The 22333-nt window shown below is 36.2% G+C and overlaps 1 protein-coding gene across 1 annotated transcript in view; it reads left to right on the top strand.

Moving 5' to 3' along the window:
- DNAH11 (dynein, axonemal, heavy chain 11) overlaps positions 1 to 22333 on the top strand; it is a 364599-nt gene that overhangs the window by 286730 nt on the left and 55536 nt on the right. The window contains exons 68-70 of the mRNA XM_008573669.1: positions 205 to 440; positions 943 to 1065; positions 18563 to 18767. Coding sequence (XP_008571891.1) covers positions 205 to 440; positions 943 to 1065; positions 18563 to 18767 — 564 coding nt within the window. The remainder of the gene's footprint in view (positions 1 to 204; positions 441 to 942; positions 1066 to 18562; positions 18768 to 22333) is intronic.

The raw sequence follows: 22333 nt of genomic DNA, 5'->3' as shown, positions 1-22333 counted from the left end.
AAAAAAAAAAAAGATACTGGGTTTATCAGGTCAAATTGTATTTCACAATGACAGTTGTGTTTGCTTCTGGGAGTCCCCAGAGAATTTGCATGTGCTCCCCTGGAGTTATTTTCTCTTGGCTTTGGTCTCTCGTTTTCTCATCTGTTATGCTGGGTCTTCTGCCTCTGCCACCCTCCCAGTTTATTGCATTCAATTCTGTTAAAGGTTTCCATTCCAATAACTGAAGGCCTGGACTTGATTTCCATGTTGACGGATGATGCTACAATTGCTGCCTGGAATAACGAAGGTCTGCCCAGTGACAGAATGTCAACTGAAAACGCTGCTATCCTAACCCACTGTGAGCGCTGGCCCCTGATGATAGATCCCCAGCAACAGGGAATTAAGTGGATCAAGAATAAGTATGGAACGGACCTGAAAGTCACACATTTGGGCCAGAAAGGGTATGTGAAATCTGAAGGCATTGGCTTTCTGTCTAGCTGCATGAACTGGGTCTAATTTTTACAAAGTCAGCATTTATTAGATCTGTGTACCCCCTTCAGAATATTCCAGTTTGGTGCTATTTGATTGGTGCCTGCTCATGTTTCATATAAAATATTTCTGATGAAAGGGATTTATGTTGGGCAGTATCCAATTACCTGAAGAAGAGATTATATTGAAGGTTAGAACGATTGATAAAAGCATCTAATTTACGCATGGACTTATTAGTTCAAACTATTGAATTTCACTTGGAAAATATGACTATAAAATTTATCTCAAAAATCTGATCTTTAATTTCTGTATAATTAGTTAAAGAAACATATTACTTCATAAAATAGTTTTCTCTAAGTTAGTTGGTCCCATTTAAAATATCTATGTTAAATGTAACTTAATCATATAAACAATTTTGAACATTTTCCTCGTGCTTATTTACATTTTATATCTCAATTCTGATGGAATTTTAAGGTTTCTGAGTGTCATTGAAATTGCTTTGGCTTTTGGCGATGTCATCTTAATTGAAAACCTTGAGGAAATGATAGATCCAGTCCTTGATCCACTGCTTGGCAGGAACACGATTAAAAAAGGAAAGTAAGTGTTCTTAAACTCATATTTTATTCTAAATGACTTTGATCATCAGCTTCTATTTCTTAGCCTCATTATCAAACACAATTGATTGGGATCTTCTTGGTGATATTTCAGAGTTTCTGTTCCATGGCAGTTATACTCCCAGACCAAAGCATCCTCAACATGATCCAGACATTCATTCAGACTGGTGAATTTAGATGTGTTTTACCCAATTCCTGACTTATAGACCAAAAAATGCATTGTCACAGATCTGAGAGTAGTTGCGCCTTTTTTATACTGATATTTCTCTACCTTCAGTAATTTGCAAAACACCTTGAGTACGGTTGCCTATCTGCATATAACTTGTATCCTTATTTACTTAATATTTTTCTTTAAATAGATATCAAATCCACTCACTGTTTTTTTAAAATCAGCTTCTCCCTAGTAATAATATTCACAAAATCATGGGTTTTTAAAAAATGTGCTTAAAAATATATAACCATTCAAAAAAGAATTTTTGAGTGGATACCTGAAAATCATCCCCCACACCAGCAGTGAATTGCCAATGACAGGGAAACACACACACACAGCCACCCCACCCACCCCCAGTGAGATTTATGTGACTTTCCAAATGGCTACCATTCTCCCTGAGACACTATGCTTTCCAGAACATTCTCCCAAGAGCATTGAAGCCATTTCTGAAGAGTCATCATGTCACTTTTTTATAAATGGTGAAAGGTCTCTCATCAAGCCTGGGTGGGCTCAGGGAAGACGGTGGCATTCCAAAAGTTCCTTGTGCCTCTTCACTCAAGAAACCAACATTCATTAGACTTTTTTTTTTCCACTGGATTTCCTTCTCTCTCTTTTTTTTTCCTTCACAGAGGTATAATTTCAGAACTTCCCTAACCCTGTTCTTCCTTAACACCCACTCTCTGCCTCTAAGGTATCTGCCTCCTTTTTCATCACTGCATTATTTCTGTAATTTCAAGTGGAAATAGTCCTACTTAAGTGTGACTAACTTCTTAGTCTCTAATTGATTAATATGGTATTTATTATACAACTCACCAAGTAAATCCATTTAGAGTGGCTGACAACTTATAATTGTTTAATAAACCAAAATTTACTCAGACATGCATTTAGAACAATCTAATAAGCCACTTGACATACTGCAACTCTTAACATAAATATAATTGTAGCTGTGTCTGATGTGTTAAAAATATAGTGTAAAATCTTGAATGTCACTAAAGTGAAGTCCTCGTTATTAAGGTTCTGCCTCTATTATGAAGACCTAAAATTTTTGTCAGTGAAATAGATATTCTCTGAGCTTTAACTTAGACTTTCAATAGCACAGTTTAAGTGTAAGAAATTTGATGATTCTTATTATATATATATTTGGATAATCTGAAATTTCCAAAGACCAGTCAATTTGAGTCATAACTTTTTTCTCAGTATGTAGGTAAGTATCAGACAGGATTCCAGAGGTCTCTGATCTTAGAAACAAATTTTACATGGAGCATCAAGTCTTTATTGCAAAGTATCAGGCCAGAACAATTTATTCCGAATTAATAATATTTCCTGAACATGTACTCTCTGTTAGGCCTTATAGAACTGATCGTATCATTCCAGCACTTTTTTTTAAAGGTAAAGAAATTTTAAAATGACTTATAAGAATATAACAAATAGTGTTTGTTTCATGCAGTTATCGCCTTAATAATCCTGGTTCCTACAGTCTTATGTATGGGAATAACCACTTGTTTGAGGGTCAATTTCAAATCTTTATCTTCAGTTTTTCCTACTTCCCTTTTCCATGCAGATGTTTTTAGAATATCTTTAACCAGAGACCAAGGGTGCTATTGGAATCCTTATAGGTCCTGTCGGTCATTGAATAAACCTCCTCTGAGTATAGCTGTATGCCAGCTACTGAACTGCGGCTGCAGATTCCAAGTGTCATAAGGTACCTACTCTTCCCTTAAGGAAGCTACATTTCCTTAGGGGAAGATGGACCTATAAACAATAAAAGTAAACCAGTGCCATTGATGTGATGATGGAAGTATACGTGGCACTTTCACAGTGGAGACTTGAAAAGGCATTTGGGAAAAACTGCATTTGATTATATTTATTTTGTAAGTCTCAAGAGATGAATGGTCATTTGTCAGGAAGACAAGTGGGAGAAGAGAATCCTAGACAGAGAGCCCTGATACCAAATAGTATAACACATGAAACATTCCAACAGCTTTGGGAACTACAGATAGAACCCAGATGGGTGGAGAGTCTGTGTTGGGAAGTATGGACTGGGAGAGATGACACCAGAGAGGTAAGCGGGGCCCAGAACATGGACTAACTTGGTTGACCCATAGGTTGGCCTTTTCCTATAGGTCGATGATTCTCCCCCTTGCCCCCCAACACATTCATGGGCCTATCCTATCATTTACACTAGTTAACAACAGTAATTGTTCTTGACCAAAGGACCATGCCTTCCTGGAGTCTCCATATCTTCACTTCAGAGGCAGGAGCATAAGTCAGTGGGGGATCCAGTGAAAGCCTCAAGCCGCTGGGAGTAATAAATCAGATTTACATTCCTGAAAGGTCACACTGCTTACAGTGTAAAGTGTTGATGGAAGGGCATGGATCTACAAGCACTGTCTAGTTACAAACAGTTGAAGTAATCTAATTGAGACGTGAGATGAGCCGAAACTAAGACAGGGACAGTGGAGAGGGAGAGGAGAGGACAAATCAGAGACACTGAGGAGTTAATATCATCCATTCATGGTTATTAATTATTATTACATTATTATTATATTATTGGTAGGGAAAGGGGAGAATCAAGGGTGATTTCTAGTCTTCTGCCTGGTAAATAAATGATTATATGATTTTTGAAAAAATGTTCAATAGGAATAGGGGTAAGTACAGGAAAAGAGGGAAGGATTTCTCTTATTAAATATTAGAATATAGATATTCTCTTATTCAAAGATTAAGGTGCTTCTTTGATGCTCATTCCCAAAAGAGAAGTCAAAGAAGCAGTTAAATATAAGAGTATGGAGCTTAATAAGGTGATCTTGGCTGAACATGCAGATTGGGGAACATCTATACAGAGAAGTAGTTGCGCCATCAAGGTGGATGTTATTACGTCAGGAGACAACATACGGTCAGAAGAGCAGAGGGGTACCCTTTCCCACAGATGAGAAAAATGGAGAAGAGCTTAGTTAATGTCTTCTTGAGTGCTTTATGACTATATGAAGTTTAGCCTGTGGAAACCTAGTTTCTTAGCCAACTTTTCTAAATAAATAGGCAGTACCATTTTTTCAGTAGAGCTTCTATGAATGCTGTTTTGCAAATCTAACTCTTCCTCCTCTGCCTCTTTGATTCAGTTTTTTCCTACACCTTGTTTATTGTTCATCAATATTTTGGAAGCAGTGTGTTTCATACCTACCCCTTCCACTGTAGTCCACGCCTTTCATTTCTTCACGCTGACTCAAGTAATGTCTTTCATCTTTTCTCTGCTAACTCAGCTCCAACTCAGAGAAGGGCTAAAATAATGTTTTTCTAATATTGCTTCTATTGTCATTCTCCAGCTACAGAACCCATTGAGAATTCTCTATTGGCTGTTACACTGAATCAAATTAAACCTCTTCTGTGAAGCCTACAAGATGCTTTACCTGTTTGCCACTTCTGCATTTTCTTTTACCAACCTTCTTTTTCATTATTTCTTTACACAGATTATCCCCTCTTCTCTAATGTGCTCATTTGCTTACCTTTTCATTCCAAAAATCTCAGGTTCACTTTATTCAAGACTTGACTGCTATTTTAATCTGTAGCAGTTAAATGTTAAAATCAAATAGAAATTTGAATTTTCCGTATTTAATGCTTCCCACACATATGTAATACATTCTATCCTGTGTCATTTTGCCTTTTTTTGTCTCCTTTACAATATGCTTAATTTTTTTCCACTGGTACAAATCCTTAATTGATTACAAGTTCTCTAGGGTTAAGAATCATGTACAATATGCCTTTAAATTAAAATGATGGTGACCCAAAGTAAAATCAGAATAATAGGAACATAGACTTATTTCTGGCCCTGTGGCAGATTAGATACATGAACACTAGAAAACAACTAAATATGTTAGTTAAAATTTTAAAAACACCTTTTGAAATGTATAATTGAGTTGACAAGAAAAAAGTACAACCAGAAAGCGGAAACTCAGAGAGGCAAGGAACACTGAATCTGGTTTTCTTCTGAGGATTCCTGCTAAAATCTGGTGACCTTAGGTTTCTGTTTTGATGGATGTACAGAGTTTGGACAAGCATAGGGTCTATTTAGGATGTATAGTCTGCTAAGAGATTCCTCTATAAAACTAGAGGCCACACCTTGTGTTTAAGGATAAATTTGTTAAAAATTAATAAACAAAAACCAGTGCTGCAGCAAGGAAACTTCCTTTTTTTTTTTTTTTTTTTTTTTTTTTTTGACCTTGGCTCTGGGAAGATATGGAAAAATACCCCTTGAGAATTCCTCACCAGAAACCATCCTTCTTATGAGTGTACAGGAAGAATTTTTACTACTTGTCTGCCCTTAAAACCTTACACCAATAGCTGATTTTTAAAGTGACCTTGAGTTGGTTATGCCCCAATGAACTTGACAGAAGCAGACAAACATCCTGTCTGGAATAATGTGAGAAATCCAGACTTTAGAGGCTTACCAAAGATATAATTCCAAAGAACATAAGCTCATAGGCAAAAATCAAAAAACATACAAGGAAAGAAGGCACCATGAGCAAGAGCCAGTAGAACAGAATCTTGATCTCATTGTGGCCTTATTTTATATTTCTTTTATTATTAATAAGAATATGCTTATTAGTCACTTATAGTTCCCCTTTCATGAATTGTCTATTAACTTTTGCTGTTTTCTTCTGTTAAGATTCTTATTGCTTCCTTTATTCCCTCAGTTTTTTTCTTTCACATATTAAACTTTTTCTTGTTTTCCAACACGATTTTGCATTTGTTCTTTCTTTAAATGTGTACCTTCACATTATTTCCATAGGATTTAGGATGGGAAGGAAGGTGAATACAATGTTCATCCCACTGTCTTGAAGTAGGTACATGTACATTTTCAAGAGAGGCTCTTAGGATTGTAAGGTGGGGCTTATGCATAGTGTACGGTTGTTAGAAACTATTGTTGGAGTGGAAGAAGTAAGATGAAAATTGGTTCAAATCTTAGTCTGCTACACTCTGGTTTGGTGACTTGAAGTAAATTGTTTTGGTACAGAAAAAAATACAAATAAGGAATGCACACAGTACATATGGGTATTCAATATATATTATCTCCCTTGAATATTTAACCAATAATAGGCACAATATGTGGGTGATTGAAAGCATGAACCAGATGCTAAACCAAAACTCTTGTAGTAAGACCTTGTCTTTTGGACATGGGAAGTGTGAACAAACCATGAACGAGCCATGAAGCTTGTTAGCAAAAAGGTGGAGTGGAGAGGGAAGGAATTGGTTATATTCTTTGATAATTTATGATGCCTTCTAGGAAGGGTAGAGGGTTTTGTTTTTTTTTTCTTTTCAATTTTATTATTTAAAACTGATACCTATAAAATACATGGTATATAAAAGTTATAAATATAATAATAAATTAGACATACTTATCATTCTAATTATTGCTAATATTCTTTAAGCCACCTTAATGCTTCCCTCCTTTCCCATTCTGCTTCCTATTTCAAAGGAAATCGATATTCTGAATTTTGTTTGTCACTTCATTACTTCATTTAAAATAGTTTTATCAAATATGTGTGTATTCCTAAACAATGTATTGCTTAGCTGTGTTTGATTTGGGGCTTTATAAAAATGCCATCATAGTGTATATAGTTTAAAGGGACTTAATATTCAATGGGATGACTGTTCCTCGGGACATCTAGGTTATCTGTAGTTTTTTTGCTATTATGAACCATGCTGCTATGAATATTACTGAAGATTCATATACACATGTACAGGTATACATAGCAAGAAGTTCTTCAGAGTTTACACTCTGGAATAGAATAGTTAGTTGGGTTGTAGAGTATATACACAATGGGCTTTAAAAGATAAAGCCAAATTGTTTTCCAGAGTGTTTACAAATTTACATGCTCACTAGTGGTATATAAGCATGATGAAGTCTTTCAGAGAACTGAGTTAGGGACTGATACTTCTCCTATTTTTATAATCCAGAAGATTCCTGTATTTAATAAGCCATCTCTTCCTATGAGGAACTATTCTCATCTCCTACTTTTTTTTCCACTTCTGTTTTTGAATGAAGAAAAATGAGGACACTCTTAAGTTTTCAAAATAGTTTTGTTTATGAAAGCTTAAAAAGTACTTTGACTGTTTTGATATTTAGTGATTGTATGTTTTCACCTGACAAGAAATGTGTTTATAACAAAGTACATAAATGCTTTCTTATTCCTTCATTTAACTCTTAAAAAAAGAGCTTTTAAAAATATTTATGCATATGCAAGCTAGAAGAGAACATGAAAAAATAAAAATAGATTGGTAGAAATAGAAATTATTTTTCTTTTTCTAATGCAATAAATAAAAATAACCTATATTTTTGTAAATTTTCTAATGGATCTTCCTGTTCTGATCTCCAACAATAAACATTTTACTTGATTTTTCTGTCCTCTTTTATTTTTACTCTATGTGATGACCTGTGAAATTACAAATAATGTTTTTCTTTGTGTTGTAAAGGCAAGGTAGCACTGAAAACAAGAAAGAGATGGGAATGCAAACCACAGGGATTGCAGAGCTGGTACATTTACCCGGAGTGTCTTTCCTCTATCACATCCTCAAATGCGAGTGGGATAACACCATCACTCTCCTGGGAGAAAGTCAGGTCCCTTGGGGAGTTTTCAACTATTAACAGTGTTTTTGTTTATTTTAGTTCTGTTTGTTTTGAAGGCCTTTTTTTAAAAAAAAAAAAAAAAAACACCAGCATTAGTTTATTCTTCCTAATCATGAATGTCTGAGAAATGCTTGTGATAGATATAGCATAGTCCAAAAGTTGAAGTTCATTAATAATTGGAATGTTGTGGAGTATGAAGTAATGAATACTAATTACTCCTTTCATGTCTGACAGCTCCCTGTGGACCAATACATCAGCCCAGACTTTAATTTGGTTCGAGTAATGGTTTCATCAATAGCACATTAAATCTGTGTTTGAGAAGATATACAGTTGAACCTGACCCATACAGTAGATACCACTGTCATAAAATGGCCACAGGCTAACAACAGCTGGGTAATTACAAATAATTAAATCCACCAAACTCCAGACAATTCTAATTTTAAATAAAATATATCTCATCATACCAATCGACAGAAAACATATCTGGGAAGATTTATCAACATGTAATTTTTCCAAAGCAAATTTACTGTCTTACATATTAGAGAAGTTGCTGATCTGTGAAGCATCTACATAAAATCTTATCTCTTTAATCTTTAAAAATCCCTCCAACTATTATTGAAATAATTTTTGGGCTTTAACCTTAACTGGAGTAATATTACTGCAAAATGAATTTCAGCTTGTTTCTGATTATATAAAATATTTTTTAAAAGATGTTTTACACTTGATTCTGTATTTATTTTTCATATAATTATTATTTTAATAATAATCTTTAAGTAGCATGCCCTAGAATAATAAACTTAAAGTTGGCTAATAGAAATATTAGCTTTATAATATAAATTTTCATTTTTATAGAAATAATACAGAAAGAGGGAGACAGTATTTTACAGATATTTATTTTATAATCAGTAGTTTTCCTTAAAGTTGGGCTAAGATTATAAGAAGAATTGCTTTCAGTTAGCAAGTTTCCAGTGTATTAAATATTATTATTTCGCTGCTCTTGGAGTTGATGCCATGTGATTATATTGTAGTTGATTCTATAGTTGATTATATTATCAAATGAGGTCTTGGGTGGGATTTAAATTAAATCCCACACTGTGGTAGGGTGTATTGTCTTGAGCTGAAAGCTTATTCATTTTAAATAAACTCTGGATTTACGTAGTCCCCTCAGTATGTCCCCTGTGGGTAAGAATAGTTTTATTTTCAAGTTCATTCATGCCCTCATATAATAGAATTCAACATTCTAGTCTCTCCTAATTTCCTGAACTCAAAATAAAGTTTAATTGCCAAATAAACTTCCAGCAGCTTTTCTAAGTTTAGTCAAGGTTTTGTTTTTTTGTTTTTTTATTTTTTAATAGCGAAATATTCAGCATCCACACATTCTCACACCCACCATCATGTTGCTAATAGTTGTTTGAATTTATCTGACAATAAATACAAAACAGGGCCTCAGATAAAGAATCTCGAAATTCTTTTCTTCAAAAAATCAATCTTATTAAAAGAAAACAGACAGAGAAACATTAATGAAACCAGAATTGTTTTTATTTTTGATTCTATGTTATAGTATTTAGATGTGCATATGTTGACGGGTGTGTGTATCAGAAGGAAGTAATCTGCTATGATTTTGGGTTTTAGCTTTTTTCTCTTTTTTTTTTTTTTCCTGTATAATGTTACCCGAATTCCTAAAACATCATTCTTTTTGTTGTTGTTGTTTAATTCTAACTGAAGTTTGCTTTTATCTAAGAAGGACATGTTACTTATATTAACTGTATGAAGCAGCAAGACAATTAACTCATTTCCATTCAGGACTTTCTTTTCTTTCTTTCCTTGAACGTCTTGCCAGCTGTGCAGCTTTCAGCCAAAACCTTTCTTCAGGAAATGGGTTTGACCACCTTGCACAGCCCTTCCTGCTGAGGTTGCTAAGTAACAGCTCGCCTCTTGCCATTTGCTACACCTGATCTTTTCGGCTGCATTCTCCACTGTAGCTGTTGGAGCTCACAAGTCTAATCTCGAAGCTTTTAATTTTAAACAGCAGGACATGCAGTAAGGCTTTTAGATGTCCATTGAAGTTTATTTCTTCTCCTGAGTGTGTTTTTTCCCCCAACCAGTGGGATTATATTATTTACTTATCTTAAAACCTACCTATTCCCTCTTTACCTTGACAAAATGGCTTTGACAAGACCTCAAGAATGGAATTCCTCGTATTCAGAGAACCTGTTAGCTATCTAAATTGTCCATTTTAGAACGAGAAGTTAAATGTAATAATATAATATCTTTGGAAATTTCTCTCCAAACAGCAAGTTTTGCAAATCTTTTTGAAAGAGCCCTATCGTCGTAGCCATTCCTAGTAAAGACAGATGTGCCACAGTAGTAAGTTTTTATTCTATGAAATATATTGCTTTCCATGTTTGCTTCTCGATAGCAGTAAAAAGTAGCAGTGGTGGTGTTTGTCCAGCTACTCACAATATCTGATCACTAGAGAGATTTATTTAGGTTTTTATGATCCCAGACTGATGGCATTTTCAACAGCAACTACATTAAATCTTGAGAACAGTTCCAATAAAAGTAAAAGACACTTCCTTAGTTTCCAGGCATACATTTTAGAAATAATTCCAGGTTATAATCTCCAAATTCAAATTCTTGTTTTGGTTATATTGATCTGTATGACTTTCTCCCAGCTCATAGAGATTCTAGTTTTCAGGAATCATTGATTACTGGGATAAGAAGTTTTAGGTCTGTCACAGAAGTGCTGTGAAAATTAGCCAAGAAATCATTTTCAAGTGTTTTTAATATCATTTGGGTACCTATCCTCCACAACAATAATGACCTTTCAATACTTGAAGATATTAGACATCTTTTCATGCCAAGACACTTTTTGACTAGGTTTTGAATAAACTTTGAAAAGATTTTGATATTCTCAGTGTACCTGCTTTTTATGCCAATCTAACATATGAAAGATGAATCTATAGTTAATTTATATTTGTAGATGTTTGTCATTATAAAATAATTTATAATTATAATTATTTTTAGTGGACATTTTGGTACACTTAAAATATGTGTTCTTTTCCTGAAAGCCAGAAGACAGAAAACTTTTACATAAATTGAGCAATTAACTGTAAAATTTTTATGAATTAAGTAATTTTGTGAATATATCGACTAGAAATTATAGATCTTAGATTATAATTGACCACCTTGATAAGCAGTGCTATTGTCCTTCATGGACAAGGACAGAATTTCTAACCGAAAATCAGCAGGGCATGTGCTCTGAGCTGTGTCTCTGTATTTTTTTCTCTAGTGGCTGTAGATTGGTACTGAGTCAATCATATTCTGTCCCCTCTTGACAGAAGCTGACATTACAGCCTGCAACTGTCAGAGCAAATTAACCTGCAGTATGATGCAGTGAAATAAACTTTATACTAGGAGTCTAGAGACCCAGGTTCTAGTCCCAGCTCTGCCACGAAGCTGGGTGACCTTGGCCAAATCATAAATTCTTTGGGTCCATAAAAAAGGAACTAGCCGAATGATCTCTAGGGGCCCTTGTTGCTCTAAAATTACAACTCATAGTGAAACAATATGTTTTTGACTCATCCATGTCCTAGCCAATTAAACCATGGTATTTGTACTGGGAAAAATAATTTTATTTCAGTTCTGATATTGCCCAATCAGTCTCTGACCTCCAAACCAGCAAGTCTCACCAGTGAGGGGAGGAGGAACTTGCTCCTTTGGAGGGATGTATCAAACCCACTGGGAGCGACTGCACCCCAGATTCGGGAATTCTGCACACTTGATTGTGACTGTGATGCAGTGATAGGGGCCCAGGTGCCATGTTCAAGGTGAAATAGGGCTGGAAAATGAAAAAATGAATCAAGAGCCTCTGTTTTAAGGAATAGCCACACTTCCAAGGCTCCTCATTGGAGTTCACATTCAAGAGCTCATAACTATTTCCAGTGTTCTAGAAGTCCTAACCTCTGGATTCATGTCTTTCACAGAGACAACCAAGAGATGCCATTTACTTTTCCCACCCCTCTGGTTTACTCCATTGTTTTTTGGATCCCTCAACTCATGAGAGAGCATTAGCAGTCTGTTTAATTTTCCCACACAGGAGATTAACCAAAAATTAACCTACAGCAATGATAAAACCCACTGAGTCATCATGTAATTTTTGCCTTTCATAGATCATAAAACCCCAATTGAGGATAATTTACTATCCCTGAGAAATCTAAACCTATCAAATAATGTTTCAGAGCAAGACGTAAAACCCAATTTTATAGGCAGACATCATTCCCTTTTCTATCAGCTTAGCAGTCTCCCACCCCCTCAATTAACTCTGTCTCTTCACAGGGAAAATCAGGCCTGAGCCTCAAGCAGATATATTTCTGGTTCTCAAACTGGGGTATGTGCATGTCTCAGGGTTTATGTAGGTGTGCAAGGGAAGTAGAGAGCCACAGAGTCATCCATAAGGAATCTTACAAAGCATTGCTTAACTCAGATTTGGTTAAACCGATACTTAACCAGTTAAGAGCTTCTGTCACCTCCACTCAGAAGCAAAATTGTCAGGATTCTTCTGTGATTCATGTTGTGTTGGCCAGTCTCGTTCTTTTTTTTTTTTTTTCCTTGAAAGCCTTAGCAAGGGGAGCGTGGTTAATGTAGTGGCTGACTGGAAAAACGAGCTATTATTGCTTTGAGAAGAGATTACAGTAATCCCACTAACTGATGTGATCCTCTAGAGCAGTGATAGGTAAATGGCCTGTCTTGGTGTAACCCATGAGCTAAGTAAGAATGGTTTTCAAAGGGTTGTAAACCACAAGAATATAGGGCGGGGATGTATGTGACCCACACAGCCTAAAATATTTGCTCTCTGGCCCTTTTACAGAAAAAGTTTGTCAACCCTTGCTCTACAGGGATTTCTCACTGAAGCTTGAACACCTATAAGTTTCAAAATAAGTTGTCTTCCTAGAGGACTGTTTTGATTCTCATGCACATGTGAGAACACACACCCCACACAAATGTCAAAATTAATTTGACTTCTTACTGCAGTTCTTAATCCAGCCACTGTGAGCTATCCTATAAGATAAAAATAATGAAAATTCTAGACTTGGTTGACTCAGTGTTCTTCATTTAAATTTTTAAAGAGACTTTCCACATGGGAGGAATGAATTCAGTCCAAGATGGAGCAGCAATCAGAAAGTCACAGATTGTACACAGAGGTTTATTTAAAGTATTGCTTTTATTGTGGAAATGCAAATGAGAATAAATTTTGGTATCTCTTATGTATGAGAATCCCAGGCAGTAATTACATGAAACCCTCACTCTTGAAATTTCATTTAAAAGCCAATCACACAAATCTTGAAGTTAGGCTAAGAGTAATACAGTGAACAGCACTAGCAAAGATTTTCTCAAAACTACTTGCAAGATCAATTTTGTATATCCTTGGAAAGGGAAACTCAAGTAACAGGAGAAATTTTGACGATGCTTTCCCCTGTAGATATGGTTGAATATGTTGTCAGTCAAAAGAGGCAGGTTAACTATGGACGGTGTCCTTATCAAATAAGATCATCTTGTGACACACCTCATCATGCTCAGAAAACCAGCATGAACCTCTGGGAAACTACAGTTAGCATGGTTACTTACCTTACAGATTGATAAAAGCCCAAATGTTAGTCATTTCACCTCTCAGTAGATCGTTGTTCTTTTTTTGGTAACATATTTATTGAGATATATAATTCACATACCATACAGTTCCCACAGTTAATATGTATAATGCAATGGTTCTTAGTATATTGAGTTGGGCAGCCATCACCATAGTCCATTTTAGAATTGAAACTCCTAAGGAACTACCAATCTCCGTTTTGTCTTTATTGATTTGCCTGTTCTGGAAATTTCATATAAATGGAATCATACAATATGTTGTCTTTTGTGACTGACTTCTCTTTCTTTGCATAATGTTTTTAAAGTTCATCAGTGTCGTAGCATGTATCAGTATTTCATTCATTTCTATGGCCAAATAATTCTAGTAATCCATTCTTTGGATATATCACATTTTGTTTATCCCTTCATGTTTGGGTTGTGTCTGCCTTTTGTCTATTATGAGTAATGCTGCTATGAATACTTGTGTACAGATTCTGTGTGGACATATGTTTTCAGTTCTTTTGGGTATGTACCTAGGAGTGGAATTGCTGGCTCAAATGGTAACTCCATGTTTAACATTTTGTGGAACTGCCAAATTGTCTTCCAAAGTGGTTGCACCATTTTACATTCCCACCAGCAGTGTATGAGAATTCCAGTTTCTCTGTATCCTCCCCAGCACTTGTTATTGTCTCTGTTTTTCATTATAGCCATCCTAGTGGGTGTGAAGTGGTTTTGATTTGCATTTGCATGACTAATGATGTAATGATGTTTGACCTGATGACTATGATGCTGAATGTCTTTTCATATGCTTATTGGCCATTTGTATATCTTCTTTGAAGAAAAGTCTATTTAGATCTTTTATCTGTCTTTGAATTGGATACATCTTTGTCACATCGTAGAAACTTAATGACTTATGAGAATGAATCAGTATATAAAATTGTCCCTCATAATTGTCTATTATTAGGGAGTAAGTAATAATGTTTGTGAGACCAGGGAACATGCTTGTCTTTCTAGTGGTTATATATGCCTAGAAGACAATCTGATAGCTTGGCATCTCATAGGTCTTCAATAACAGTTTGTTGAGTGAATAAATGTTTGATTGTAATGTGCTTCATAATAGCACAACTAACTGAAGAAATTATCAGTATGATTTATGGTTATTTTAATGAGCATGGTATTAACTGGAAAATATGTGCAAATATGTGAATAGATGGTATCAGATCCATGATCTGAAAAACGAGCTCAGAGCCACCACGCTTGTCAGATACACTAGTGGACACTGCCTGGTTCACTCAGGACACTTGACCTGTGGTTCATTCACCGATTAATGTTGTCAGTGTTTATTTTTAACAGTGATGTCAATACTCATCTTTTAAAAACTGCCCTTTTTTGAAAAAGGGAAGTGTGTATTACAGAGGCATATACTGGCTTAGTCAGAAGAGGTATGCTATGGGGGCTGGCCCGGTGGCGCACTGGATAAGTGCGCCGCTTGGGAAGCGCGGTGACACTCCCGCCCGAGGATTCGGATCCCACATACAGACCGGTTCCAGTGAGGGGCAACACCGAGGGTTGCAATCCCATTGCCGGACACGGAAAAAGACAAATTTTAAAAAAAAAAAAAAAAAAAAAAAAAAAAAAAAAAAAAAAAAAAAAAAAAAAAAAAGAAGAGGTATGCTAGCTAAATTGCTCATTTTCCTCCTGGAAAAGAATTAAACAATAGGACATCCTGACAGAGTAAATACAAACTGAAACTGGATAAGGTGAATGAATTCACCATTTGACTTAATAAGGAATATCTCCAAAAGTGGCTTGTTGGGCAGATCTTTTTCAAGCGTAGAAACTTAAGCAGCAACTGTGAAAGGTTTTGTTGCAAATGTGAGATCACTCTGCCATGGAAACACAATTTGAGAGTTGGATGAAGGTGATAGATAGTATGTCTCATCAGTCCTTTGGGATTCTTAATTTCAGGAATTAAAGAGTGATTAAAACTTTAGTGATTTAAGAAAATAATAGTTTTTTATAATCTTTACACATTAAAACAAGTAGTGTCATAAAAATTTCTCAAGTCAAATAGAGTGGCCAGTGGCTCAGAGGCACTTTCCTTACCGTATACATGAGGGACTACATCTCTGAGCAAGACACAACTATAAAACATCCACCAACAGCCTAAAACATTGCTACACTACAGCACTCTGGATATCTCTCCTCAAGTTAAAAACAAATTATTGCAAATATTGTGACATTTTGAGAAAAAGGAACACTGCCTAAATGCTACGTCTGTTATACAATGTCTTCTTTTGACTTTAGCCAGTTTTCCAACATTAATAAATTCAGTGAAATAGCATCTCACCTGTAAGTCAGTGAGAAAGGGAATAAATATTTTTTTCCTCATGGTTATTTAAAATATTATATTTAAATTAAAAATAATATGGGCTTTGGAAAATATTCTATCATCATAATGATATCTATACAATTAAAATATTTTATATGTTTAATAAGAAAGAATCCAGAATTTTCATGAGTATTTAAGATAAAATAGGAGACTGAGAAGATACTCTTTGCTTCAGCCAAGCTCCAGGCCTCTTATGTGAATTTTCACTTCTGTGCAGTTGAGGCTGCTTTGAGAGACAAGTTTGAGACGTTCCAGTATTCATGGTTTCTCTGTCTGTTGCATGAATTTAAAATCTCCCCCTTTAGGAGGTTCTCATAGTAGGTTCCTAGCAGGAAAGAGACCACAAGATAGCCTGGGATTTTTTAATAGAATTAACATAGTGACTATTTACAGAGAGAATTTTCAGAGGGGAGGGTTAAGGGAACCCAGAAGAGGTGTCGAGGCAGCCACAGAAAGCCATTCCCACCTCTAGGCCGGAAGGTGTTAGTTACCAGGTCCTATGAGCCAGATCTGTGGAAAGGGGACCATCCCAAACCTGGAATGTAGTCATAGAGGGACACAGCCTCCAACAGAAACACAGCTCTGAGGCAGGGAAGATCCGCTCTGACCTCTCTCTCCTCCTGTACTGCCCTCTCCTGCCTGTGCTTCCACTGGCCAAACCCACCCAGAACCAGAGGGCAGTGGAGCCCTGGTGATGAAGCCCTTGGAAGTCAGACCTCACCAGGGCCTCCCTTTAGGGAGGAGGTGCGTGTGTTCAGAGCTTTGCTTGCTATTACAGAAACCACCTCATGTAGCTTAAGCAACACAGAGGCTGTGTTACAGGCTGCAGAGGAGTCATGGAAGCAGAGGTGAAATGCAGCCAAGCTTTGAAGAAGATGGGACCTGGAAGCCCCTAAAGCCCACAACGTGTTCCCTTTGCATTACTCTTCCTTCTGAATACTGGTTTCCTTATTCTTCCTTGGTAAATCTAGAATGTCTTTCTCTGCTGCTTGGTTTACCAGGAGGGCACAGTGACTTCAACACAAGCATTTAGGTTCCTGTTCCAGCTCTTCCTTCTCTGCAGCCCAATCCCTTCACCAGAATTATTCTTATAGAAGAACATCTGATGGAATAAATAAGTACTCATGAAACAAAGAATTTTTCTATCCTCTGTAACAAGTTGCATGAAGAATTTGAAAAAAATAGTTTCAGATAGGTCAAAGAGGTATAACCTTCCAATTAAATAGTTTCTCTGTCCAACCAAATGCCTGTAAGTGCCAGACACAGAACTGAGCCCAGACCTAATTCCCTTCTTCACCTGAGGGTTTGCAGCCATAATTGTGTAATTCCCATCATCGTCAAGGGTGGAGGCTGTGGTGTGGAGAGAGCAGGTCCCATCAAGATCTCTTTGAATGGTGTAGTGGTCACTCTTTGGAGAGATCTGCTTCCCATCTTTAAACCAATAGATCTGTGGAAGGAAACAAAGATTAAAGATTGAGAGTGTGTGTAGTCTAGCTTTATTTGAAGGACTGATTAATAATAACAGTGTGGTCTACAGAGCTGATTTGAGTTTTCCTGTTAAAATATGAAATCGAACACCTGAATAGGAAATTGATTTTTGAGTGAAAAAAGCAGGTAACAAGTTCAATTTTATTTGTTTTTAAAAAAAAATTTTTTTTCCCTTTTTTTGTCTTTTTTCATGACCGGCAACGGATCGCAACCCTCAGCGTCACGCCCGTACCGGACCAGGACCGGCCACGGGATCGCAACCCTCGGTGTTGCTCCCACCCCTCGCTCAGTCAGTGAGCGGCCGGTCTGTATGTGGGATCCGAACCCTCGGTGGGAGCGCCACCGCGCTTCCCAAGCGGCGCACTATAGCAGTGTGCCACTGGGACGGCCCGAAGTCCCCATTTTTGGTCCCCATGGGATACAAAACAGAAGCATAGTTGCTGAGAGGCCCCCCTCACCTCCTGCCACCTGCAGGATGGAGCTAGCAGGGTGTCCTAGCTGTAAGTTCCACATGAGAGGCCTCTTAAACTTTGCTTTTGAGCCAGTGCACAAAGTATTGGAAAGTAATGTTAAGTGTACATGTACATTTTTTTTAATATTTTATTTTTGTAAAAATAAGTATTTTAATATGTGGGTACTTCAGAAAGTTCACAGAAAGATTTTACTTTTGAAGTACCCTCATAAATTATTTAATAATATAAGTATATATGTGTGCTTAATATACACACACGTTATACACAGGTATACATAAACACATACATACACATTTTCTTTTATCCTTAAAGAATAGCAATGTTTAATATAAGTTTACTCACAGAAAGTATAATAATAAAAGCTAAGATTTGTTGTTATAAGTCCTTTACATGATTCATTGTATTTGTTACAGCAACACTGTGAGGTGAGTACTATTATTATCAGCATTTTACATATGAGGAAACTTAATCATATAGACGTTTATATGATTTTATAGGAATCATTCCTATTCCTCCTATATTTTAGGAAAACTGGAAGTAGCTGAAAAACCCTGACTCACTCGGTCTTCTGGCCTAGGTACATCACAGAATACAGAAATGGAATGACACCTTAGTGTTAATTATGGTTCGTGGCAGTCTCCTGAATGTCTGTGGTGTGCCCCCTTTTAGGTATATCAGGATTGGAGATAAAGACTGTGAATTTAACAACAACTTCCGCCTTATTCTTCACACAAAACTGGCAAATCCTCACTATAAGCCGGAATTGCAAGCTCAGACAACCCTCCTCAATTTCACGGTCACAGAAGATGGCCTAGAAGCCCAGCTGCTGGCAGAGGTTGTCAGTGTAGAAAGGCCAGATTTGGAGAAACTTAAGGTAAAACTTACTCGATCATCCAACAACACTTACTCAGCACTTACTTTGTACAAATTATAGTGCTAGACACGAGTATAGAAGGTAGGATTCTTGCCCCCAGGATCTTGCGATCTAATTGAGTGAAATGAAGATATGTGTGAAAAATTTACAATTTAAGGTTACTTTTGATAAATGCTAAGTAGTTAGGGTTATGCCACAGGTAGATGCACTAGACCCACATCTTGCTTGATGCATAGGACCAGGACAAGCAAAGAGGCATATCAGTCATGGAAAACTGGTATATGGAAAACTGGAACAGGTGTAGAAGCAGGTCCCTACCCAGGTAGGTTGAATGATAATAGACCATTTTAGCCAGGGCAAAAGAATGAAAAAGAGGAATAATGGAGAAAGGTTGGAAATATTTAGGAGTTTGTAACAAGTTATGACTAGTATTTAAAGGGAAATCTATGGCTTTCAGTACATTATTAAGAAAAAATATNGGTAGGTTGAAAGATAATAGACCATTTTAGCCAGGGCAAAAGAATGAAAAAGAGGAATAATGGAGAAAGGTTGGAAATATTTAGGAGTTTGTAACTAGTTATGACTAGTATTTAAAGGGAAATCTATGGCTTTCAGTACATTATTAAGAAAAAATATTGAAAATAATTAAACTCAGTGTTGAACACAAAAAACATGAAAACAACACAGTAGTCCGTAAAATGTTGAAAAAAGGCAATAATGAAGAAAAAAATCAGAAAATAATAACAGAAAAGAGAAAAAATATTAAAGAAGATTAACAAAATGAACAGCTAGCTCTGTGGGGAAAACCCCACTAATATAATGGATATTCCTCCATAGTGCCAGTCAAGAATAAAAGATAAAAGGAAGATAAACAGTATTAAGGTGAAAAAAGAGTACATAACTACACACAGAGATTAAAATATGTAAAGGATTAGTGGGCCCAACTTTCTAACAATATGTTTGAAAACTGAAATGTTGAATTTCTGTGATGTAGAAATTAAAGATAATTTATGTGCTAACTTGGGCAAATTTGGCAACAGTATTTCTCAAAAATGTAAGTGAAATATATTTAGAATTAAAATAAGTATCCATATTTCAGACAGTAGAGATCTATAGCTTACATTTTGGAAATTGAAGGGATTTCTTCCCACGGGTGAAGAAGTATTCATATTTTGCAAAACTGAGCTAGAATACTTTGTCTTAGTATAAATCAGGGATCTGCAAACCATGGTTTATGGTCTAAATCTGGCGTGCTGCCTCTTTTCATAAGTAAGTTTCGTTGGAACATGGTCCTGCTCATTTATTTGCATACTGCAATGGCAGAGACCCGATGGTCTGCACTGCCAAAAATATTTACCATCTGGCCCTTTACAGATAAGGTTTGCCACCCTTAGTATAAATCAATGGTTCTCAAATTGTGGGTCCTGGAACAGTAGCATCAGCTGGGAACATCTTTAAATCCACGTTTTCAGGCCACACCCCAGATCTCACTGAATAAGAAATTCTGGTGGTGGGTCATGTTTTACCAAGCCCTGCAAGTGATTCTGATGCATGCTCACACCCTGCATGAGGCTGTGTTCACTTGGATTTGCTACTGTGCCACTACAGTCCACAAGTTGGGCAAAGACAGCCATGAGGTCAAGGCTGTGTGAGCAGGACGGTTCCCTGAGGCTGCCTTACAGGTGCGTTCACATTCGGTAGCACAGCTGCATGGCAGCAGTGAGTGATATGCCAGGTCAGGGTTAAAGGACCATGGGCTTGCTGCCTTGTGCAGTAACTGCCAAGCTGGATCAGGGACCACGTCTGTATTTGAGACCAGCAGTGAGTGATATGCCAGGTCAGGGTTAAAGGACCGTGGGCTTGCTGCCTTGTGCAGTAACTGCCAAGCTGGATCAGGGACCACGTCTGTATTTGAGACACCATAGGACCATATAAGAAAATAGTTTTTACATGGTAACTTACTTACACATTTTTTCTTTTTTGCAAAAGGATTGGCAGTTTGGTTAATTTATTTGTTTTTACTTTTGATAATGAAAAATTTCAAATATACAAAAGTAAATAAAATAGTCATAAGCCCCCATGTGACCATTAGCCAGCTTGAACAATTATCAACACTTTGCCTCTCTCCCCTGACATTTTTATATGAAGTAGTTATTAAAATAAATTGGTTCAATATTTAATTAATTTATTTATTTTATTATTTATTATTAAGTTGTAAAGATACTGTAGAGAGCTTCTATATACCCCTAACCCAGTTTTTTGTGGTTTTTTTGGCAACGTTAAAAAAAGAATACTTAAAATGCTTTTCTGCTTCAATGAAACATATTCATTCAATGCCATTCATTAAGAAAGTTTATACCCATTAGCTGTCATTCCCATGTCCCCTCCCTCTCAGCCTCTGGCAACCGCTAATCTACTTTCTGTCTCTATAGACATGCCCATTCTGGACAATGAATTACTTTTGCTCCCTGTCAAGGATTAGTTGACCATACTTCTGTGAATCTATTTCTGGGTTCTCTATTCTGTTCCATTGATCTATTTGTCTGTTCTTTCATCAATACTATACTGTCTTGATTACCGTAGCTTTATACTAAGTCTTGAAGTCAGGTAGTATCAATCCTCTGACTTTGTTCTTACATATCCTGTTGGTGATTCTGTATCTTATGCCTTTCAATATGAACTTTAGAATCAGATTGTCAATACTTACAAAATAACATACTGGGATTTTGATTACTCTTGTGAATCCCAGAAAAGAATAACTGATGTCTTAACCATATTGAGTTTTCTATCCATAAGTATGGAATATCTTTCAATTTTTTAGATCTTTGATTTCTTTCATGTGGGATTTATAGAGTTTCCCATGCAGATCTTCAACATATTTTGTGGGATTTATACCTAAGTATTTCAATTTTTTCATGCTAATGTAAGTGGTATTGTGTTTTAAATTTTTAGTTCCTGTTGTTCATTGCTGGCATATATAGAAAAGCAATTGGCTTTTGTCTATTAACACGTGTCCTACAAACTTGCAGTAATTGCTTATTAGTTGCAAAAGGCCTTAGGCCAGTATTTGGGATTTTCTACATAAACTATCATGTCATTTGCAAATAAAGACAGTTTTTTATTTCTTCCTTCCCATTCTGTATATCTTTTATTTCCTTTCCTTATTGTATTTAGTTAGGACTTCCTGTACAATGTCGAATAAGAGTAGTGACAGTGGCCTTGTTCCCAATCTTAGGGGGAAAGCATCTTAGCTTCTCACCATTATGATATTAGCTGTAAGTCTCTGTATTAGATGTTCATTATTAGATTGAGAAAGTTCCTTTTTCCAGTTGGCTGAAAGTTTTTATCACAGTGAGTGTTGAATTCGATCAAATATTTTTTCTGCATCTATTCATATTACATTTTTCTTCTTTAGCCTGTTATGAAATAGATTATGAAAACATTACATATGTTTCTTCCTTTCTCCTTCACTTTTGAAGTGTAATTTTGTAGGATACAGAATTACTCGTTGGTTGGTTTTTTTTCTTTAATATTTTAAATATTTTACTTTATTCTCTTCTTAGTCA

The sequence above is a fragment of the Galeopterus variegatus genome, unplaced genomic scaffold (assembly GCF_000696425.1).
Source record: "Galeopterus variegatus unplaced genomic scaffold, G_variegatus-3.0.2 Scaffold949, whole genome shotgun sequence".
Taxonomy (NCBI): domain Eukaryota; kingdom Metazoa; phylum Chordata; class Mammalia; order Dermoptera; family Cynocephalidae; genus Galeopterus; species Galeopterus variegatus.
This window is presented reverse-complemented; position numbering and strand designations above follow the sequence as displayed.